At 45.4% G+C, this 18,285-nt stretch overlaps 1 protein-coding gene across 2 annotated transcripts in view; it reads right to left on the bottom strand.

The window, feature by feature from the left end:
• Window positions 1–18,285, bottom strand: part of UBASH3B (ubiquitin associated and SH3 domain containing B) — a 74,697-nt gene that overhangs the window by 25,187 nt on the left and 31,225 nt on the right. Inside the window, exons 2-3 of one of the 2 annotated variants that reach the window (XM_049799831.1) lie at window positions 984–1,037; window positions 234–420 (exon numbers count right to left, since the gene is read on the bottom strand). In XM_049799831.1, the coding sequence (XP_049655788.1) occupies window positions 234–420; window positions 984–1,037 (241 nt within the window). Of the gene's footprint in view, window positions 1–233; window positions 421–979; window positions 1,038–18,285 lie in introns of both variants that reach the window. The other variant, XM_049799832.1, reaches the window with a different exon arrangement.

The following is an 18,285-nucleotide window of genomic DNA, read 5'->3' as shown; positions in this document are numbered from 1 at the left end:
ATGAGAACTTGGTCTTCTGCCGGTGCTCTTCCCTGAAAACAACCCGCTTAAAAACCAGTTACCTCCTTGACAAGCCCCGGCAGCAGGCCGTTCTGGTAACAACCCCCCCAGCTCCTGAGCACCAACCCTTCTGCAGCGACTGAATGAAGCAAGTAACGTCTCCAGTCTGAGCCTGGCAAGGGCTGCTCATGGATGCATGCATAGAGGCAACAGAAAGAGGAGCTCTGGTTTACCATGAAGAACTGGCAAAGGGTAATATGTGGGAAAATGTTATGAGCTTTGTTCTTCCCACAGATCTGCTTTGACTGCTGCCAGAACTCGGACAGCTTCTGAGCCAGGGGGCCGGTGGGGCGCAGGTAGAGGACGTACTCCCGGGGCAGGGTGTCGTCGAGGAATGGGTCACCCACGTGGGAGAACAGCCTGAGAGGGAGAAAGAACTGTTAGGCTGGCAGATAAAGCCACATATTTTTTCAGCAAAGTCAGCTTCCCCTGTCCTCCCTCCCTCTATGGAAAAAATCAGCTCCGGCAGGTCAGGCAGAGAGGTGCACTGTCTCACTTGCAGCCCATTACCACTACTAAGTAATGCAGAAAATTGGGTTTTAGTTTCAGACTGAGGCTCTGAAGATCTGGCCCGGGTCACTGCTTCTGCCTTTCTGCCTTTCGGTGTACAAAATGCAGGGAGGAGAGCACTAAACCTCTTTGAAAAGGCTGCTGTCAGTTTTCTGTCTAGGTGCTAGGGTGGAGAGGGTAGTGGTCCCTTTCTCTCGCCTTTTTTTGCTATTACTTGAGATCACAAACTCTCTCAGACAAGGCTTGTTTCTGGATTGCTTATTTACAGCACTTACATAATGGGTCAATAATTTTGCTAGTGTTTTCCAGATAACACCCCTGTTTAAACATGCCACATTCTAACGGCTGACATCTTAGACATTAAATTCACCTATTTCTTTTACTCTTTTTAACATTTACTACTTCATACCAACCAGTCGCATGCTGCTTGAACGCTTCTTCCACCTGTTGATGCCAGTGCTTTTTGTCTGAAGAGAGAACAAAATAAAAAGAATATTTCAGTGATGCTGGATTATATGGCTATAGCCACATCTATTGCTTGGACCTTGGGTCCTTGCCGGGGAAGGGCTGAAACGGTGTGTTTAGAAACCTGTGGAATACGCTTTTCAGGCTGATTCTCTCAGCCCTGGGGCTTTCTTTCGGATGTGCTGCCTGTCAAATCACTGTACACAGTTTGAGGGGCAAAGTCATGCAACCTGTTTAAAGTACAAGATATGGACCTCTGGGTTTTCCCTGCTTGGCCCGGTGCTTTTCTGGATAGTGAGGCACGGGCTATTGGCATTTAACGATCTCTTTGCCAGTCATTTGCTCAGCGTGAAAATCAAAGGTTTGGGTCTGGAAGTGCAAACATTGCAATAGCACTGAAGACAAAAAAAAAATTCAGCTGCCACCAGGGGGCAAAACCCAGAGGTTTTTCTGGTTAGAATAACCTGCCAAAATTTGCTAGCTCCCTTCAGTCCTTGCTACGCTGAAAGTGCTCTTTTGCTTATTTCCCTTCAGGATGCCTATAAATCCCTTTTCGCTCCAGCTAGGAAGATTCAAGTCTTCTGTTCAGCAAGTTTTCCAGTTGCAGAACAAACCAGCGCAGTGCTGTTTAACCTGTAGACATGTGTTTTCCAAATGCTTGACATCAGCATTGAAATGCAGCTGTGTATCAGCTCAGCTTTGTAACACTAGAGACTGCCAAAATGAGGAATTCGCCCAGAATCCAAATGGCGTAAATATTTAGCAAGCATTATGAATGAAGAAAAGGATAGAAACATTAGGGTGGTGGGGCAGAAGTCAGGCCCTCAGTTGGGTGTCAGGAGGCAAATTTCCCATGAAGATTTCAGAGCTTCCTACTTAGGGGAAGAAGGGCAGTATTGCTTTCAAACAAGTGCTACAGGTGTGGTAGAAAGGAGCCCAAAATGAGCGGGATGCTGGTTTAATCTAATTAACCAGCGCACGCTCGCGCAAAATGGTGCGGCTGGAGGAAGGTCAGAAGAGCAAGAAGCCTTCGCTGAAGGTGAGAGTAGGGTCTCCAGGCCACTGACCCCTGAAGCCAGGGAAGGGGAAGGGATCCTACCGATGGGCACTGCCAGAAAAGGATCTACATCTTACAGACCCACCACGCTGCACTGGTAGACAGAGGTGTCTTTCCCAGCGTTAGACAACAGGGAATGCATTCAGGCACCGGCACGGCTCTCGCCGAAGGTAAAGCCCCACTGGCTGCCATTTGGCGTGCGAAGCATGAGCAGGGGTACAGCCCAGGGACCGAGAAAGGTTGCATTCTCCTGTTGTTAATGTGGCCAAAGCAGCTGCCTCCCTTTTGCTCTGTGCGTCATAGGCTGTGTCTCAGAGCTGCCCGCTGTCAGCGACAGAAAATCTGACTGAGGACAGGAAAACTAGTTTACAGCAGCCAGCCTTGAGCCGTAGCCTAATCTTACTAAATATGGTATGTTACAGCTTGATAGTAGTGCAAAAGACTTGCTCACCTCTTTAAGCTAGAGGGAATGTGCCTGACCAAAGGGACAAGATCAATGTACTATGAACCCTGTGTTATCTGCTGCGAGTAGATGCTGCTGGTTGGTTATAGGAAGCCGGTCCAGGTGAGGGAAAAGGGTCGTGACTCCAGGGTGCAACCCGTGGCTCTAGGATTAGGGCAGCTGGGACCATCCAGCATTTCTTGTTTCTGCCCATAGTGCTGGGTAGGACGTTTACTGTGCTTCTGTCGCTCTTTCCGTCTGCAGTGATGACTTTCAAAAGCACTCTGATAACCATGCGGGAATATGCAACATTACCCACCAGCTCGTAGACATGTGTTGTTGACTCAGCTGTGTTTCAGCTCTGCCCTTGCCTTCCCCACCCGTTGAATATACATATTTTTGTTCATTTTGAGAGTAAGAGGAAGGCAGAAAGATAATGCTGCAAAAAAGGGCTGTGTTGCAAATCTGTGATTATGAAAATACTTCCTCCTGAAGCATTTTGCTGCCCTTATCTGCCAGCATTCATTTGAGAGCAGCAGAGTGCTGGTCCAAGCACCTGCCTTCTGGAAGGATGCATCTTGCGCCGTCAACATCGTAGTCTGGTCTGTTCTATCTTGCTGACCTTTCCCTAGTCTGACTCAGATGCACTATGCAAAACAGCTACTGCTTTGCTTTGAAAAGTAGTTCAGACAAGAGCAAAGAGCAAAAAGCTCTCCCCTTGCACAGGCCGGGAACCTTTCAGGGAGGCTGCTCCTTGAGCAGAGCAATGTGCAGCTGCCTCAGCTGGCCGGCCATGGATCATCCTACCCTGGTTTCATCATCCTTTTCTGTTACGTCACCTTTGCTCAGTTCACCTCTCCTCTTGCCTGCCTTGTTTATGCTCTTTAAAACACAATTAAAATGTGACTCTCCTAACCATAGATCTTGCCACTGAAGTGTGTCTGTCTGTCTGTTGCATCCGAGGCAGCAAATTAAAAAAAGCCCTCCCAGTAAAGCTCTGGCTTTGAAATGAGCAGTTTCTCCTGTTGCAAAGTGAGGGCAGACAAGCTGGCTCTCGCTCGTTATTTACTCTCCCCAGACCCCAGAGCAGATCTCTGAAGGAGTCATACACAATCTCGTAGGACAGACGGTTCTGCCACCCACCCTTGTTGACTTGTTCGCTAAATGAATTGATGTTTCCTTGGAACAAATCACACAATAGAGCTCTGCTGGAATTGACTGCAGCTCCTTCTCCTCTGCCTTTGTGCTCCCGGGACCCCAAAGGGCATTAGAAAACATCGGGCTGGGCCCCACACACGTTTGTTCATGTGTGATTTCAAAAGGTGCCTATCTCGTCCACGGGGACAATAAACTCCCTTTTCAATTTAATTTTCAGTGCGAGGAGGAAATACTGCATAAAGCAAACAAAAGCCAAAGTATATTTTTATCACTGGACCTGAAGCTGAGAGGCTTTTTGTTTTAAATTTAGTGCTGGGAACGGTGATGATGACTGATAGCCTCTGGTTAGTCGCAAAACAGGGCATGCACTGCATCCCTCCCAAACACCCTGCTCTGTAGCCACCAGCCAGAACCTGGAGAGGACCCATCCTCCGGGTGCTCCAGCTCCCAGGCCCTGCCTGACAGGATCAACTTTTAAAATGTTGAGTACTCAAGACTAGTCACAGCTGCGTTTGGCCACTTACAAAAGTGGCCTGATTTTCACAACTGCTGAGTGCAGTGGGAGCTGGAAGACATATTCTGCTCCTGGGAAAATCAGGTCACTTAATTAGGTGACTAGCTATGGCTTAGGTGCTCGGATTTACTCATGCTGGGTAGCAAGCGTTGTCTGTAGCATTGTAGCTAGTGGTACGAAGTGGTTTTGTGACGCAGAGGCACCAGAAAAGAAAAAAAAAAGCCAGGAAAGAACTTATTTTTCAGAATCTACCAAATCGGCATTACACAGTAACCATTTCTGGTCATGCAAAAACTGCACCTGGATTCAGACAGGAGGCGAAAAGCTTTGTGCAGCATTACTAGTCCCTCGAGCCACCCAATTCCTCTGTCTCTTGACTTCTGCTGCCTCTGAGACGAAGTACAGGGAAACCGTTTAACAGTGTACAGCAACGCTTAATAGCAATTTTGAACAGGCAGCAAGGGAGATGCTATGTCCAACTGCAGGTCTGGAGATGGAGAGTCTAGGGAAGGGGAAAGAACATCCTAATCGCAGTGCCTTCCAAAAGCACTGCAGGAGTTTTAGCCACCACAAAGAATTAGATGTTTTTGATTCTTCAACCTCAAAGGCCTCCCTGTGACACTCTTTAATATCAAGTCACAAGGAAAGCCTTCCGCCACTCAATCGCTGGTTAAACGGTATCAAAATACTGCTAGGAAGCGCCCCAGCTAAACAGTTGACCCCTTAGCCTGAAACATTACAGCAGAACTGGTGTTGCTGCCCTGGCATACATATTAATGTGTAAATGGTGCCCATTTTAACCCCAGCCCACTTAATGGGAGAGCACACCGCTCTGCATGCTACAGAACTTAACTCATTACCGTTGAAGGATTTTTGGCTTCCTGCAATTTCAGGGTAGAAAAAAAAGCCAACAGGGGAATGTCAATTCAGCTAGGAAATATATGTCAATAAACATAAAGCATAATGGCAAAATCCCATTTACTTCAGAGGAAATGACTGTAATGGGGAATGATGCATTAACCATAAAGAGAACCTTCAGTCTCAAAAGCACCACACAGAAACCCTTCCTCTGTAAGTGCTCAGCTTTCTTATTCTGGTCCAGTTTAAAAAAGGAGTGTGCGTATGGCTGCCAATGGTGTCGTAGTGCACGGGGTAATGAACTGCCACGTGGGAAAGTTAATGCAAACAGCGCAAGAGCAAGGGAGGGGAGTGAGCTATTTTGAGATGTTTCTTTATCTGCACCTGCATTATATTTCATCCCTAAAAAGGTATGCAAACTTTGGGGTGCCGATGCCCACAGCAGAGATCAGCCGACACGCCAGGCACCGCGCTGGGGCGGGGAAGATGAACGCGTCTGTGCACCGCGGTCGTGCCGCGTTCCCAGCCTCGATCACGGCCAGGCTGGGCTGCAGGGGCTGAGACATTCAAGCCCTCGGAGCTGGCCCTTCAGGCACGTAGAGAGCAGAGACCGCTGCAGGCAGCCTCCTCCCTGCCTCACACCTTCAAATACGCCAAGGCTGAGTCATGCAGCTGGTCTGAACCTTTGGGTCCAGGCAGCCTGTTTGTTCTCCAGAAGCAATGCCTAATTCATAGAAGGCTGGCCCCTCTGGCTGCTGCTCAGGACCGAATTTCCCCGTTTCCACTGGCTCTCCCTTTGCTATAGCGCGCAGAGACTCAACCCAGCCGTCGGCAGAGCCGACCTCTCTGTTTGTAAGAGGGAGCTTGCTCTGCTGCGTGTTGCTGCTCGCAGAGGCAGTAGAAAATGCTAGCAGCAGCCTCTACCTCAGATCCACCTACGAGTTATCTGCCTACGGAGGCACCGAGGGATTTGTGAATGAGCAATGGAAGGATGGAGGCAGCCTGTAAAAGAAAGGGAATGACTAAATCTTCCCTTTCATTATGTGCCTCAAGCCTAGACAAACTCCTTATCTATGAACAAAGCCCCTCGGAGGGATGAATTCATAATTTCAAGTAGCCCTGAATCTTTGGCCCATAAAATACTTAGCTGTGTAAATGAAGGGGTTTTTTTGGAAACTGCATTAAACATGATGGAAGTACTTGGCTCTCCTCATCGTTAGGTTCGGTTCGAAGGACTGCCTGACATGATAAGATAGGAATTATGGATCATAATTTATGCCAAATGAGTCTCAAAGAAGAATGTTGTCAAATAGAACATTTTTCTTAGGATTATAAAATAGGCATTTTAATTTTTGCTGGTGTGTGTGTGTATAAAATACGTATTTATGTAAACATATATTCAAATAGGTATATATATATCTATTTAAAACTTGACTTTTTTCAGTCTGTGTTGGTTCATCGTAAAAGAACAGAAACCAAAATGCTGGCTGGCTCAAGGGAATGAAAAAAAAAAAATAAAAAAAAAATAGGCCTTTTCTACATGTGGCTGCAGTTGCTGTTTGGAGTATGCCTGTCAGTCCAGGTACAGGTCAGAAGCCTAACGGTTAACTGCCCCCTTAGCTTACATGTCAAGCTCAGTCATGGTGCGGGAGGTCCTGAATTCAAACCCTGCTGTGTAGCAATATGTGTAGGGAAGCAGTTATAAATTCTTCTCAAACAGTAAAATTCCCAGCTTTGTGTTGTGTGTTTGTTTCCAAACTGCCCATCAGGTGACCTTTACAGATTCCTTAATTTTTGCAATTTTTATCAATTGTTTATACCATTAACAGTACAATAGTGGAAATGTGTCTATTTTAGGCTTTCAATAAACAATTGCACATTGAAGAATAGTTTTGCAAGAAAAATTTCTCTCCATCTAATGACTGACTTGATGTAGGGAAAGATACCCAAATTCCAAATGACCAACCGCATGTCTCACAAATTGCTTAGTTGTTCTACATGCAAAAATGGCCACAGTGAGGTGTTCTTTCCAAATGGTTTTCAGTGTGGGTTATTCAAATGTGTTCCTCTGAATTCTCAATATGCAGAATTCACTTGGCCACCAAAAATCATATGATATTGTTTCTGTTCTTATTTGGGTGACATTACTTCTATAAATAGGGACAGGACAGGAAGGTATCACTAGGGATCAAGTTCCTGTTTAGGGTAGGGGGGTTGGGTAGGTTCCTTTTCTGCAGTTTGTTAAGCAAAAAACTTGGGAGTTTTTGCAAGACAGAAATGACTCTAACAGAAGTGCGTGGCAGAAGAATTACTTTTTCTTCCCTTCACTGAGCTTTGGCTCAATCCTGCAAGCATTACCTTACCTTATCCTTCTGCTGCTTTCCGTGCATGATGGTAGACATAAAGTTCTCCTCACGTTTAACTGAGTGACTCTAATTGCAGCCACATCCTCCACAGAACATGAGTTTATTGCTATACGCCGAGATCCCCTTAGGAACGCGCCGTTCGTTACAACATCCCCAATTTAGGTCAGCAAATGCTATAAGCAGATCACAGCTATGTAAAGATCCAGGTCTTGCCTGAAATACAGGAACTTTCAGAGGAGTACGGGGAACTGCCTGACTGCACAGTGGCTATGGAGACTGCAAGATTTCAAACTGTGCTATATCCTGTAGGTCACATAAATATTTATAGAAGGTGCCTGACAGCATGATAGGGGCTCAGTAGTTCCCTTCCTCCTCCTTCCCGAGGGGTGGCTGCTCACTCCCAGCTATTGAATACCAAGCTCTGGTAATAGGCAAGAGAGAGAAATGGGGAACGCCACCAGAAGTAACTTTGGAAAACACACTGCTATGTATTTCTAGTTTCCATAATTTAAAATGTTCATTTTTTTCAGAGGACAGTCCAGCTGGCAAACTGCAGTCTGGCCTCATGATGATGATGATGATGGATGATGATTTGTCATTGCAAAGAGTGAGGCCCTGGGTGTGTGTCTCTGTTTTATGTGTTTATTTTTTTAAGTTATGTAAGATTTTGAAGGCAGATTTTTTTTCCCCCGTCTTTAGCACATGTGCACGAAGTCATTCCCCTAATCCTCTGCTCAGCCAGCTTGTTAAAGCAAAAGAAGAGGGAAGTACAGACTCATAAAAAGTGTCTGGGATAAAGGCAGGAATGTAGCAGCCATTTAACATTTTTAAAGAGATACACAGTTTAAAAAGGAAACAGGATATTATTTTCTTTAGAACAATAACAGTACAGCTTTTTATGAGGCATGGGCTTAGATGTCAAAGTCCTGAGCTCGCAGTTGCCAGCCACTCCGCCAGGTCCCCGCGTGATGGAGGAGGAATGAGGCGCAGGTATTTGGGCTGATTTGAATTGGTCACACACCATCAAAAGTCCTCTGTGTTTTTATTCTTCCCTTACTTTTGCTTACAGTCGTGACCCTGTTTTTCTTTTTAGTTTTTGTTTTGGATTACATTTGTCGTCTGGCTTCCCAGTTCCCTTCCTTAAACTTTTCTCTCTATATGCGAATCTACAAATGTAGTGCTGGTCAAACAAAGAGCAGCAGCCTCTGAAAATAACAGGAGTCCTGAAGCTGGAGATTTAAGAAAATGATGTCTCACAATTCCGTAATAAAACCGCAAGAGTTGGCAGCACCTCAGCTAGCTGATTCAGAAAGGTTCAAACTTTTGATGCAGAGCAATCACTGGAAAAGGGTGACAGGGTTAAGGAAGACGGGTAATAACCGCTGCTGTTAAAGGGTTTACAGAATTCTGAATATTAGTGAAATAGTCAAGTATAGATAATACAAATAAATTCAAAGAGGAGGTGGTTAGAAGTGGAGCATGTTCAGCAGAGGCTTGCCCCCTTCAAACACCTAATTTTAATACTAGCCAGAATGCTGCAGAATGACCAAGATTTCATTATTCAAATAGCGCAGTGCAGGAGAGCAGGAGCTTTCATCCCGATACTATTAATACATTTTTAGCTAACCAGGAAGACAATGTCTTTGCAAGAAGCCAAGTTAGAGGTTTCAGTACGCTCAAATGTACCATCTGGAGTTTCAGTGATAGCCAGAAAAGGAAGCAGTTGTCATGCTGATTGGAAATAAATAAGTTCTCTCGCAGCGTTCAAGACAAACACAATGCTTTCTTCTTTCTAATTGCTCTTCTTCCTATACAGAAACGAGCTGGAATGGAATAGAGATTTGCCGTATCTCTGTTTTCTGCATCAAGGTCCTCTTATCGCTAGGACCTCTTTTTCCCATCACGGGTGGGTTTTAGGCAGAGGGCGGATCTGCCAACATGGCTTGCCAGAGCGGGAAGCCGGGCCAGGTGGCTGCTTACGGCACGCGGTGCCCGGCGAGCGCCGCTCGACACGTGAATCGCGATCGTCTCGCTGCCACTTCGCGAGCACCTGCCTCTCCATCTGTCACCTCGCCTCTTGCTCCGAGCGGCACAGCTCGTTTTTGGCGACCGCTCTTTCCGCAGGTGTCTGCAGTGCCCAGCACAGCTCCAGCCGGTAGCACCAGGACCCGCTGCCGAAAAACTCGGCAATAGCCGCGGCGACGGAGCGCACCCCAAGCACCTAAATTCAGAGAAGGCGCGATGGGAGGTGGAGAGACAGCGAGCTACCTGATGTCCCACAGGTGATGGAAGAGGGGATGGTTGCGCTACGGATGCTCTGACGTGCCATGCTCTGCCTGGCTCAGGGCTCCCTGGAGAGACATGCGCTTGCTTTTCTGCCCCCAGTTCCTTAAGGCAGCCCCACTTTACTCCTTTGTATGCAGACTTTTTTAGTATCACGTAGATCTTTAGGAAGAAGGAAAAAAAAAAGAAAAAAAAGCCACAACTAGCACTTTAAAGTGCCGGTGTTAACATTTTCCAGCTTCTTGGGGTTTCAAAACAGGAAGTTTGGGGGCGGTGCAGTTGCACAATTTGCCAGAAAGCTGCTGTTCTGTGAAGTCGGTGACACTGGGCTGTACCGGGAACTTGAGCCCTGCAGGCCACCAAGGCCCTCATTTTCTGGGACTAATTCCCAGTGCAATGCGAGGAGATTTTGAGGTGCTGCTCCTATGAGTAGGAGCCCTGTGGTTTTAGCTCCTCTTGACTGCCCGTGGACAGTTGACTTGTTCTCCAGAGACAAGAGAGTAAAGCCCAAGAGCTGAGGGGAAGTTTTCCCAGCCCAACAGAGAGGAAGCGGGTAGAGATAACATAGACCAACGTCAACATGGTATAGCTAAAGACTGAAAACAAAGCGTTGAGCTACTCGGTCTGGATCTTGTGATGAAACTTGTGATGCAAACTTCCTTCTAGGTTAGAGTCCAGGTCTTTGTATCATGCACATCCTCAGAGGGAGAGTCTGAATGTTTGTCTGAACTTGCTCTGAGTTGACAGCCATGAGATTTGGACTATACCGTCCACTTACAGGCAAACAACAAGCATCCCCAAAGTTTTGTTCAAAGGTGGTGAAGCATCAGGCTGGGGCCTGCATAGCCAAATCCGTTCACTGTTTCAGTCCCTTTCCATCTAGTAGAGGGAAGGGAATATATCACCAGTAAATCCCACTGTGGGCTCCACAGTAAGGCTTCGTGGGCCTATCTGGAATTAAATATCAAAGTTGGTCAGTGCGGGAGATGGAATAACTTTCTACCAAGAGGAAAGGCGATGGTTAATATCAAAGCAATGATATTTTGTGGTTAGTCAGAATATCTGTTTGCCAGAGATGGAAGTGTTAAGACACCCATGTGCTGACAGCTGGACTTGGCAAGCTTAATTTGGTGCCCTTTGCACTAGTCAGTTTTTGCATTATTTCCTGCATTTGGAGGAGCCTAGCTGTGTTCATTCTGACACCTTATCTTCTTCACCAGTAGTTATTTTCTCTTCTCTATGGGCAACGTCTGTTTATCATGAGGAATCTTACATGTTGTATGTACTAATGGACTCACAACTTTGCTGAAAAGGCAAACCCCAGGGACAAAAAATGGGAAGTAGACGCCTAGCAAGAAGCTAACCATGATTGCACACCTAAAATAGACTCACTCAAAGCAACAAGAAGGAAGTCTTAGAAATTAAGGAAGGTGGAAGGAAGAAGGGTGGGGTGCTGAGATAGTTGGGTTAAAGGCAAAAAGATACTCAGAATAGCCTCCTGCTCTAGACCGCTCTGTTGAGGAAATTTTTTAAGCCTTGCTGTTTTCAATAACACAAATACTTTGAAATATTTCAAATAAGTATTCCTCGCTTACTGTTTCTTGCCATCTAGATAGGACCAAGTTATGTCAATATTGGTATGGGAGGCCTGGGCAAGCACCCCAAAGTGCTGTAGAAAATGGGAGAAAGGAGGGTTAATGCAGCAGATGATGAGGCACACTTGCCACTGACTCAAGGCTAAAACACCCCCCCACACACACCCCCGAATAGTCTTGGGGTTGGGAGTGCCATGGTACTAGAAGCTCCATCCTGGGGTGAGAAATCACACACAGGTCTCAGCCTCTTGCCTCAGAGATTCTGAAGTGTGTGGTTAAACCAGTAAGCTAAAGCTAATGTCAAAGTTTCCATTAGGGGAAAAAAAAAGTTAGTTAGCAAGCACTGGTCTGAATTTCAATTTGGGTAACGGTATTTGGTCTTCTTTAGATCGCACTGTAGTCCTCAGCTGATACAAGTCTTCGCTAGTTGTAGTGAGCTCTCTAAAGTAATCCCACAGCCCAAGACATGAGGAAAACTGCAGCCAAGTGAAGCTGTAACATAAACTTTGGTGGAGATTTTTAAGTTAGCTCAGCTTTGGCTTGCCTCTTCTACTTCTTGTTGCAAGAGGAGGAAATTTAGGCAAATGTGGATGCTTTTGACAGTCCTGTACACTAAAGTAAGGTGGGGTATCTGAATTGGAATGAAGTATTGTGTGTTAGTATCTGTCCTTTACCAGCTCAAATGGCAGAAACTATAAAAATGCAAGTACAGTTATTTTAGTGTTATAACATTAATAACAATGAGAAGTCACAAACTCTTGGCCAGACTTTAAACTCTAATACCAGATTATACATTAAAAATGTCCTTGTAGTGTCCAGTTAAGTAATCTGGAATTTGTCCATGAGGTCTAGCCAAGAGTCTCTGAAAGGTTTAAATGCTAACTATGGAAGGGTTAAAAAAAAGCCACATTAAAAATACGTATGTTTGAAGTCTAAAAGGGAACAGGAAATGAAGAATTGTGATAAACTGAGAAACAATGAGATAAAGAAGGATCTAAGAATCTAATGAGAAAACTCTGCCACGGACTAGGAATATTTCCTTGCATACTTTCCTGATTTTCTTATTGCCTGTCAGTTCTAACTGTATAGTCTTTATTCCTGTATCTGATCACATTCTTGCAGAATATGTAAGTCAATTGCAAAAAAGAAAATAGGAAGACCTTAATGAGACCTGGATTTAGTAATTATCCCTACACCAAAGAGTACTTATGCATATATTTAACTTCAAGCACGTACTTAGAGACTTCAGTGAGGCATAAGCACACGCCAACTGCTCTTCTGCAAAGCCTACGCTAAAAGGTTATTGCAAATCAAGGCTTTGGGTCTATTCTTTCTTCTAGCAGATTTTCTAAGGATTTTAAAACAAGTATTTACCATGATAAAAGTATCTTTTTTCAGTTCACTGAAAACCTGGGGATTTGATGCTAGCGAGCAACAAATGGATGTGTATTTGCCGGAACCGGACGGTACTTAATACTCCCACCCCCTGACAAAAAAATCCCAAAGCAGCATACCTGACCGAAGGTCTGCCGCAACCTTCAGCACAGCACAGCACGTCACCCGCATGGTCCCGCTCCATCCCCTCACCGTAGGATTCTCCTTGACCCAGTTCATTGCCTTCAATTAAGGGCTCCCAAATCTAGCAGGTGTCGTGATGCACTGGTTACTCTAATGCTTAGTTCTCGTGGTTGTGGAGGAATAAACTTCACCTTTCTGTGCTCCAAGGTGTCTGTTTAACAGCGTAAAATGGTCTCTGCAGCTGCAGCACCTTCCAGTACCTGGCACAACAGGGCTCAGAGACGTCCCTAGGGCACAACCACGGTATAGATCATAAAACATCAGCTCAGTGGGTCTCTCCCCCAATCATTTCAGTCTCATCTGAGCCATCTGAGTAAATGCAAGCAGCGTTCGGTCTTAAAAAGTGCCCAGCGCAAAATTTCATCTGTCTGCAAGGGATGGGAATTCCCAGGGGCGAAGCACTGCTGAAAACCTGCCAACTTTACAGCACCGACCATAAAGGTGCTCGACTCCTATCCTGTGTTTTTCACATCAATAATCGACGTGAAGTAGGTCCCACAGTCTAGTTATGTCTCCTTCCTTCTCCTCCTCTCACCATTATCATTTTAAGTTCTGACACCTAAGTAGTCAGGTACTGGGAGCAACGGACTGGGAATAGGTAAGGAGACAGTCCTCACTCCTTTTGCCCGAGACAAGCTGGTAGTGTGTGTGTATGAGGATCAGAGACATTACCTGGCCTGTCTTCTGCCTCCTCTACTCATATGCTTGGCCAATATGACTACTGAAGTTTTGCGATTGCTCACATACCTAAATGGTGGGAGATTTGGGTCTTCCCTTTAGTTAAGAGTTTTGACCATAAGGATTCTCAGATGAGATGTGTTGTCTGAGTACGAAGTGGTTTTTCTCACAATTTTTTCCTTTCCCAGTAACCAAAGGCAGCTAGCACTTCGCTTTAGCACTTTACCAGAAGCATCTCCCATGTGGAGGCACACTTCATCGTATTGCCAGGGTTGTGTAGGAGGCCAAGTCTTGGATGCTTGCCTTGAAGACCTTGTTATCCAGATTGATCTTTTCAGGCAGGTATTGTTAGACAGACAGACACACATACACACTAGCATCACCTCATTTCCCTAGCATAGCTCTCCCCCGCGCTAGAGTGTAAGTACTGGTGTGGGGGTGTATTTCTAAAATTATTCACGATGCAAATCTTTTACAACTGATCCCCATCTTATCTATTTTGTGTGTGTGTCTGATATCTTGAAAGCATACTAAGAAGTGCAATTTTTTTCTTAAATGCAGAAGGAATGGTAATGACATTGCAGCCTTTCTTGCCATCACGCTGACGAGGCAGCCTGTGCTGTGCTATACGTCACCGATGCACTTCAGCTCTTGCTAGCCAGGCAGCTGTCACTAACAGCAGCATTAGCAAGTGCAGCACGTCAGCGGCGGTACCCAGGAAAAGCACCTTGCAGCATCGGTACTGCAAAATAATAATGGTGCTTACAGCAAGACCCCCTCTCTCTGCCCTGTCAGAGTGGGCTCTTGGGAGATGAAATAAGAAAGAGCTATAAATTAAATGAATGACAGGTGCTTAGCGTGGATAAGGATTGGTTATAAAGTCTCCTTGGTTTTTAAGGACTGTTTTGTTATGCAGGCTCCTGTGATTATGGTAGAGGACCTAGACTGCCATGGGATTCCTTCTTTGTAAATGTTTAAGAGCTGTGTTGTGAAAAGTGGTCAAGAAAGGAGAATACTGTGTATCAATTAAGAATAATTCTTTGCAGTATATTTCAGAGGCTAACAGCAAGGCACATATGGCAAATTGTGCATGTAAGTGCGCTGTAAGAGATGGGACAGCCCTTCTAGAGTCCAGGATCCCATTCTTCCAAGAGACAAACTCATTCCAGTGTGTTTCACAGGAACAGAAAGCTGCACCCTGCTTTTATCCCTGTCCAGTATTGCCTTCGGAATGCAAATGCATTCAGGGAGTCACTGCCCGTTTGAGCTGCTGCCCTACAATCCGCAGCCGGAGTCAGCTGCAGGCTTGGCATCACCAAAACAGGAGACAGGCTTAGAGAGCCTCAGATTAAGGCAAAAGGAGAAAATACAAAATTTTAAGTCGAAGGAGTTGAGGGTATCCTGGGAACACATTTCAGGCTTTTCTCTGCAGTGAGGCCTTTCTTTAGTCTGGTTCTCAAAGGAGCTGAGGCTTATGGAACCGTGCTGCGTCCATGTGTCTGTCTGTGGGTCTCTCCAACATTCCACAATAACTCCTGAACCTACTAGTATATTTAAACCCAGTGTGACAGAGATGTAGAGCTATCAAGGATATTTCATGTCTTGCAGCTTCTGTAAAAATAGGTTCTTGGATAGTCAGAAGTAACCTTAGGAGTGCACCAGCTGGAAAAGATTGTGAGGTGAGCTTACTTGTCATTAGACAACAGAGGATCCTCACAGAAGCAAGCCCTAAGAAATGCTGCAGTCATAAGAAAAGCATCAACCATCAGAAAGACATGTGCACAAAACAAGGCTTTGTGAGTTCTGGCATTCCTGGAGCTGGTTGTTCAAAGACAGTGAGGGTTCAAAGGCAGCTACAGCATGCTCCACACATTTTTTTGCCCTAGATTCATCAGGGTAGGCAGGGCTTTTGTGCAGACAGTTAAAGCCCAAGCGAGATCGGGACTGTACAAGAGTTCAGGTCTGAAAGGGGATAAAGTTGGCATAAACTATACCAACACAAGCACTTTTATACTGCCACCGTTGCAGATATATTGGGAAAGCATCGCAGAAATTACTGTCCTGGGAAAGCCAAAAGAGCAGAATGTGTGTTTCAACAAGACACACGCGTCTGGGGGATTCCCACAACTACAGGTGCTGAGGCTTCGAGAAAGTCAACAAATATTGCAGGATAATGGCCTCCCAGCTGCAGATCTGCGGGCTCCTGTGCTCCCGGTACTGGTGGCTGCTGTTCCATGTGCGTACGGGCATGTAAGATAACGTAACTTTTCCTCAGTCCTTCCCCATTCTCTGAACAGACCTGCTTCTGCTAGCCTCTCGCTGCTCCTACCTCCCTCAACAATTGCACAAACCACCCTTGGGAAGCACAGATAAGGAGGTTCCATGAAATGTGAATTAGTGTGTGCATGCAGGGGTCTTCTCTGTCTCCCCGTGTCCCTTTCATCCGTGGCAATACAGGATTTCGGGCTGCAGCTGAAAACAGACCTTTCTCAGTGCATTCCTCTTTGCCCCTTCTGCAGTTTAATATTTAATGCTTTATCTCCGCAAAGCACGTTGGCAGACGTGTTTCTATATAAGGTGCAAATAAATTGCATAGAGTGAGGCTGAAGTGAGTATCAGGGCAAATTCTGTTGGTAGGAGACAGACCTCGGCACCATTTTCTGCTGCTCAGCACTTATTCTTTCCTGCATTAAGGTTCTGGGATGTTCACGGATGCTAAGCCCAGTTCCGCATGGATTCCTGTGTGGACAGACTAAACTGCATAGAACTTACTCCATCCTGCAAGACAGATGAACGTGCACTGTGCTAAACTGCATTGAGACCAAGGCTTTCAGAAGAGCTCAGCATTAGCCTAATTTTGCTCCCAGTGGTATTGAATGAGGCAGAATTAGGCTAGAGCTGAGCTTCTGAAAGCTGTACCCTATCTTCCTCTTGCTGTGGTTGTCTAAAAATAAGGAGTCCAATTAAATCAACAGCAGTACAAAGTATGAGGGAATGTATAATTAATTAAAAAAACCAAAGGCTGTCTTACAGCACTGATCAGCATTTAGCAATCCTGCCACCAGCTCTTACTCTTTTCATTCTTCCTTTTTAATCAGTGATTATTGTTGTATCTCCTTACATTACGATCCCATATTCTGGTAGTATTTCAATGTGACTGCATTCTCTGGGAGCAGTAAACCTAGTCGCAAGAAGAAAATGAGAAATTCTATTAAAAGAGGAAGGGAAAAAAAATCTGTGACCAGCTCCAGGCCTGGTCCTGACCCCTAACTGGAGCCCTTGATATCAGTGAAGGATAAAAATTTGCTTACTGTGATAGTCAAGGCCTTTATTTGCAACACAGCCCTGACGAGAAACTAAAGTCAGAGAGAGAAAAAATCGCATGTCCAAAGTCATCTCTCCTGTAGTTTGTGGGAAGGGGAGTAGGGGGAGGTGTACTAGCTCAGAGCTATTGTTTTGTTTCTAGCACTCCCTCCCCCCAAAATGGGCTGCTTTGGTCTACCAAGAGGGTGTAAGGTGGCCACCTGAGAGCACACAGCTTTGTCACCTTCCAAACAAGCGTTTCACACTTTTACTCTCGCAGTGCAGTGTGAAGGGAGCTGGAGAGGATGTGCTCTTCTCAGTTATCCTGGCAGGAATCCCCAGAAACTGTGCTGGATTCACAGCAAATCTGGAGTTTCTCCATCTGGGTTGCCGGGAGCAGAATCTGGCTTATATTTTGATTGCCAGCTGTTAGTGGGAAACAGTAAGACAACGTGGAAGGAGAATCATTCTGTTCTGGTGGCTCTTCATCAGCTTATGCCTAGATTTCTTCATTTTTCCTTTGTCCAGTTGAATTTCAGGTTGAATCTGATTGTTTGTGGCAGTAAAAGTGGACAGTTAAAAAGTCGCATGATACGGCAGTAGCCTAAGGATGGACTTTTGCCTCAACGAAAGGCTGAGGAGGATTTGCTCCATTAGACCAACGAGGGTGGCAGCAATTGCTCACTTTGTGGGTAATTTCAGTGAAGTGAACGAATCTTGTGGTGGTGGCATCCTTCCTTTTAAATAGTTATTCATACTGTAGAGATACGTGCATCTAGACTTGTCTTTACGGTCAATGGAGGCACTTGTAGGGCATGTTTACTTTTGGCAAGGGTAGACATTTAAAATAGGTTGGATGACTCATTCTCCCTAAGTGCCCGTTTCTCCCCATTGCCTGGAAAAAGAGTGAGATGACTAGCCCAGAGATGGGCATCACCTACTGACACGTAAGGTTATGTGAAAGTACGCCTGCCCTCTGTTTTTCTGTGGCTATTCTCTATCTCTTGTTGGTGCATTCTACCCTTTTCTCCTGTATATTTAGATTATAAGTTCCCTTCGGCACTGTAAACTCCTGTAATGCATGATGCCAGTGTGACGGTATCTCGGGATCTGTCAGGAGCACCATCACAAAAATAACAGTACAATACTTTCCAATTAGTACACACAGACAGAAAAAAAATGTCAGCTGTGAGAGGGAAACTATTCATAGTGTGGTCTCTACGCTATCAAAAGAGCTGAGGGGGAGGATCTTTTACCTTAAGCCATGCAAGCAGCTTTTACGTATGACTCAGTTTCTTTATCCTCAACTAAATACCTCTTGTAAGAATCCTGATAGAAATTGCTAGTCAAAGATCACCCATCTCCAGGTTTCAGTGAAGTTTAGTAGAAAGTTAATACCCCTGCTATATATTGGTGTA

The sequence above is a fragment of the Accipiter gentilis genome, chromosome 5, assembly GCF_929443795.1.
Source record: "Accipiter gentilis chromosome 5, bAccGen1.1, whole genome shotgun sequence".
Classification (NCBI taxonomy): Eukaryota; Metazoa; Chordata; class Aves; order Accipitriformes; family Accipitridae; genus Astur; species Astur gentilis.
Note: the sequence above shows the minus strand (reverse complement) of the source record. Positions and strands in the feature narration are given on the sequence as shown.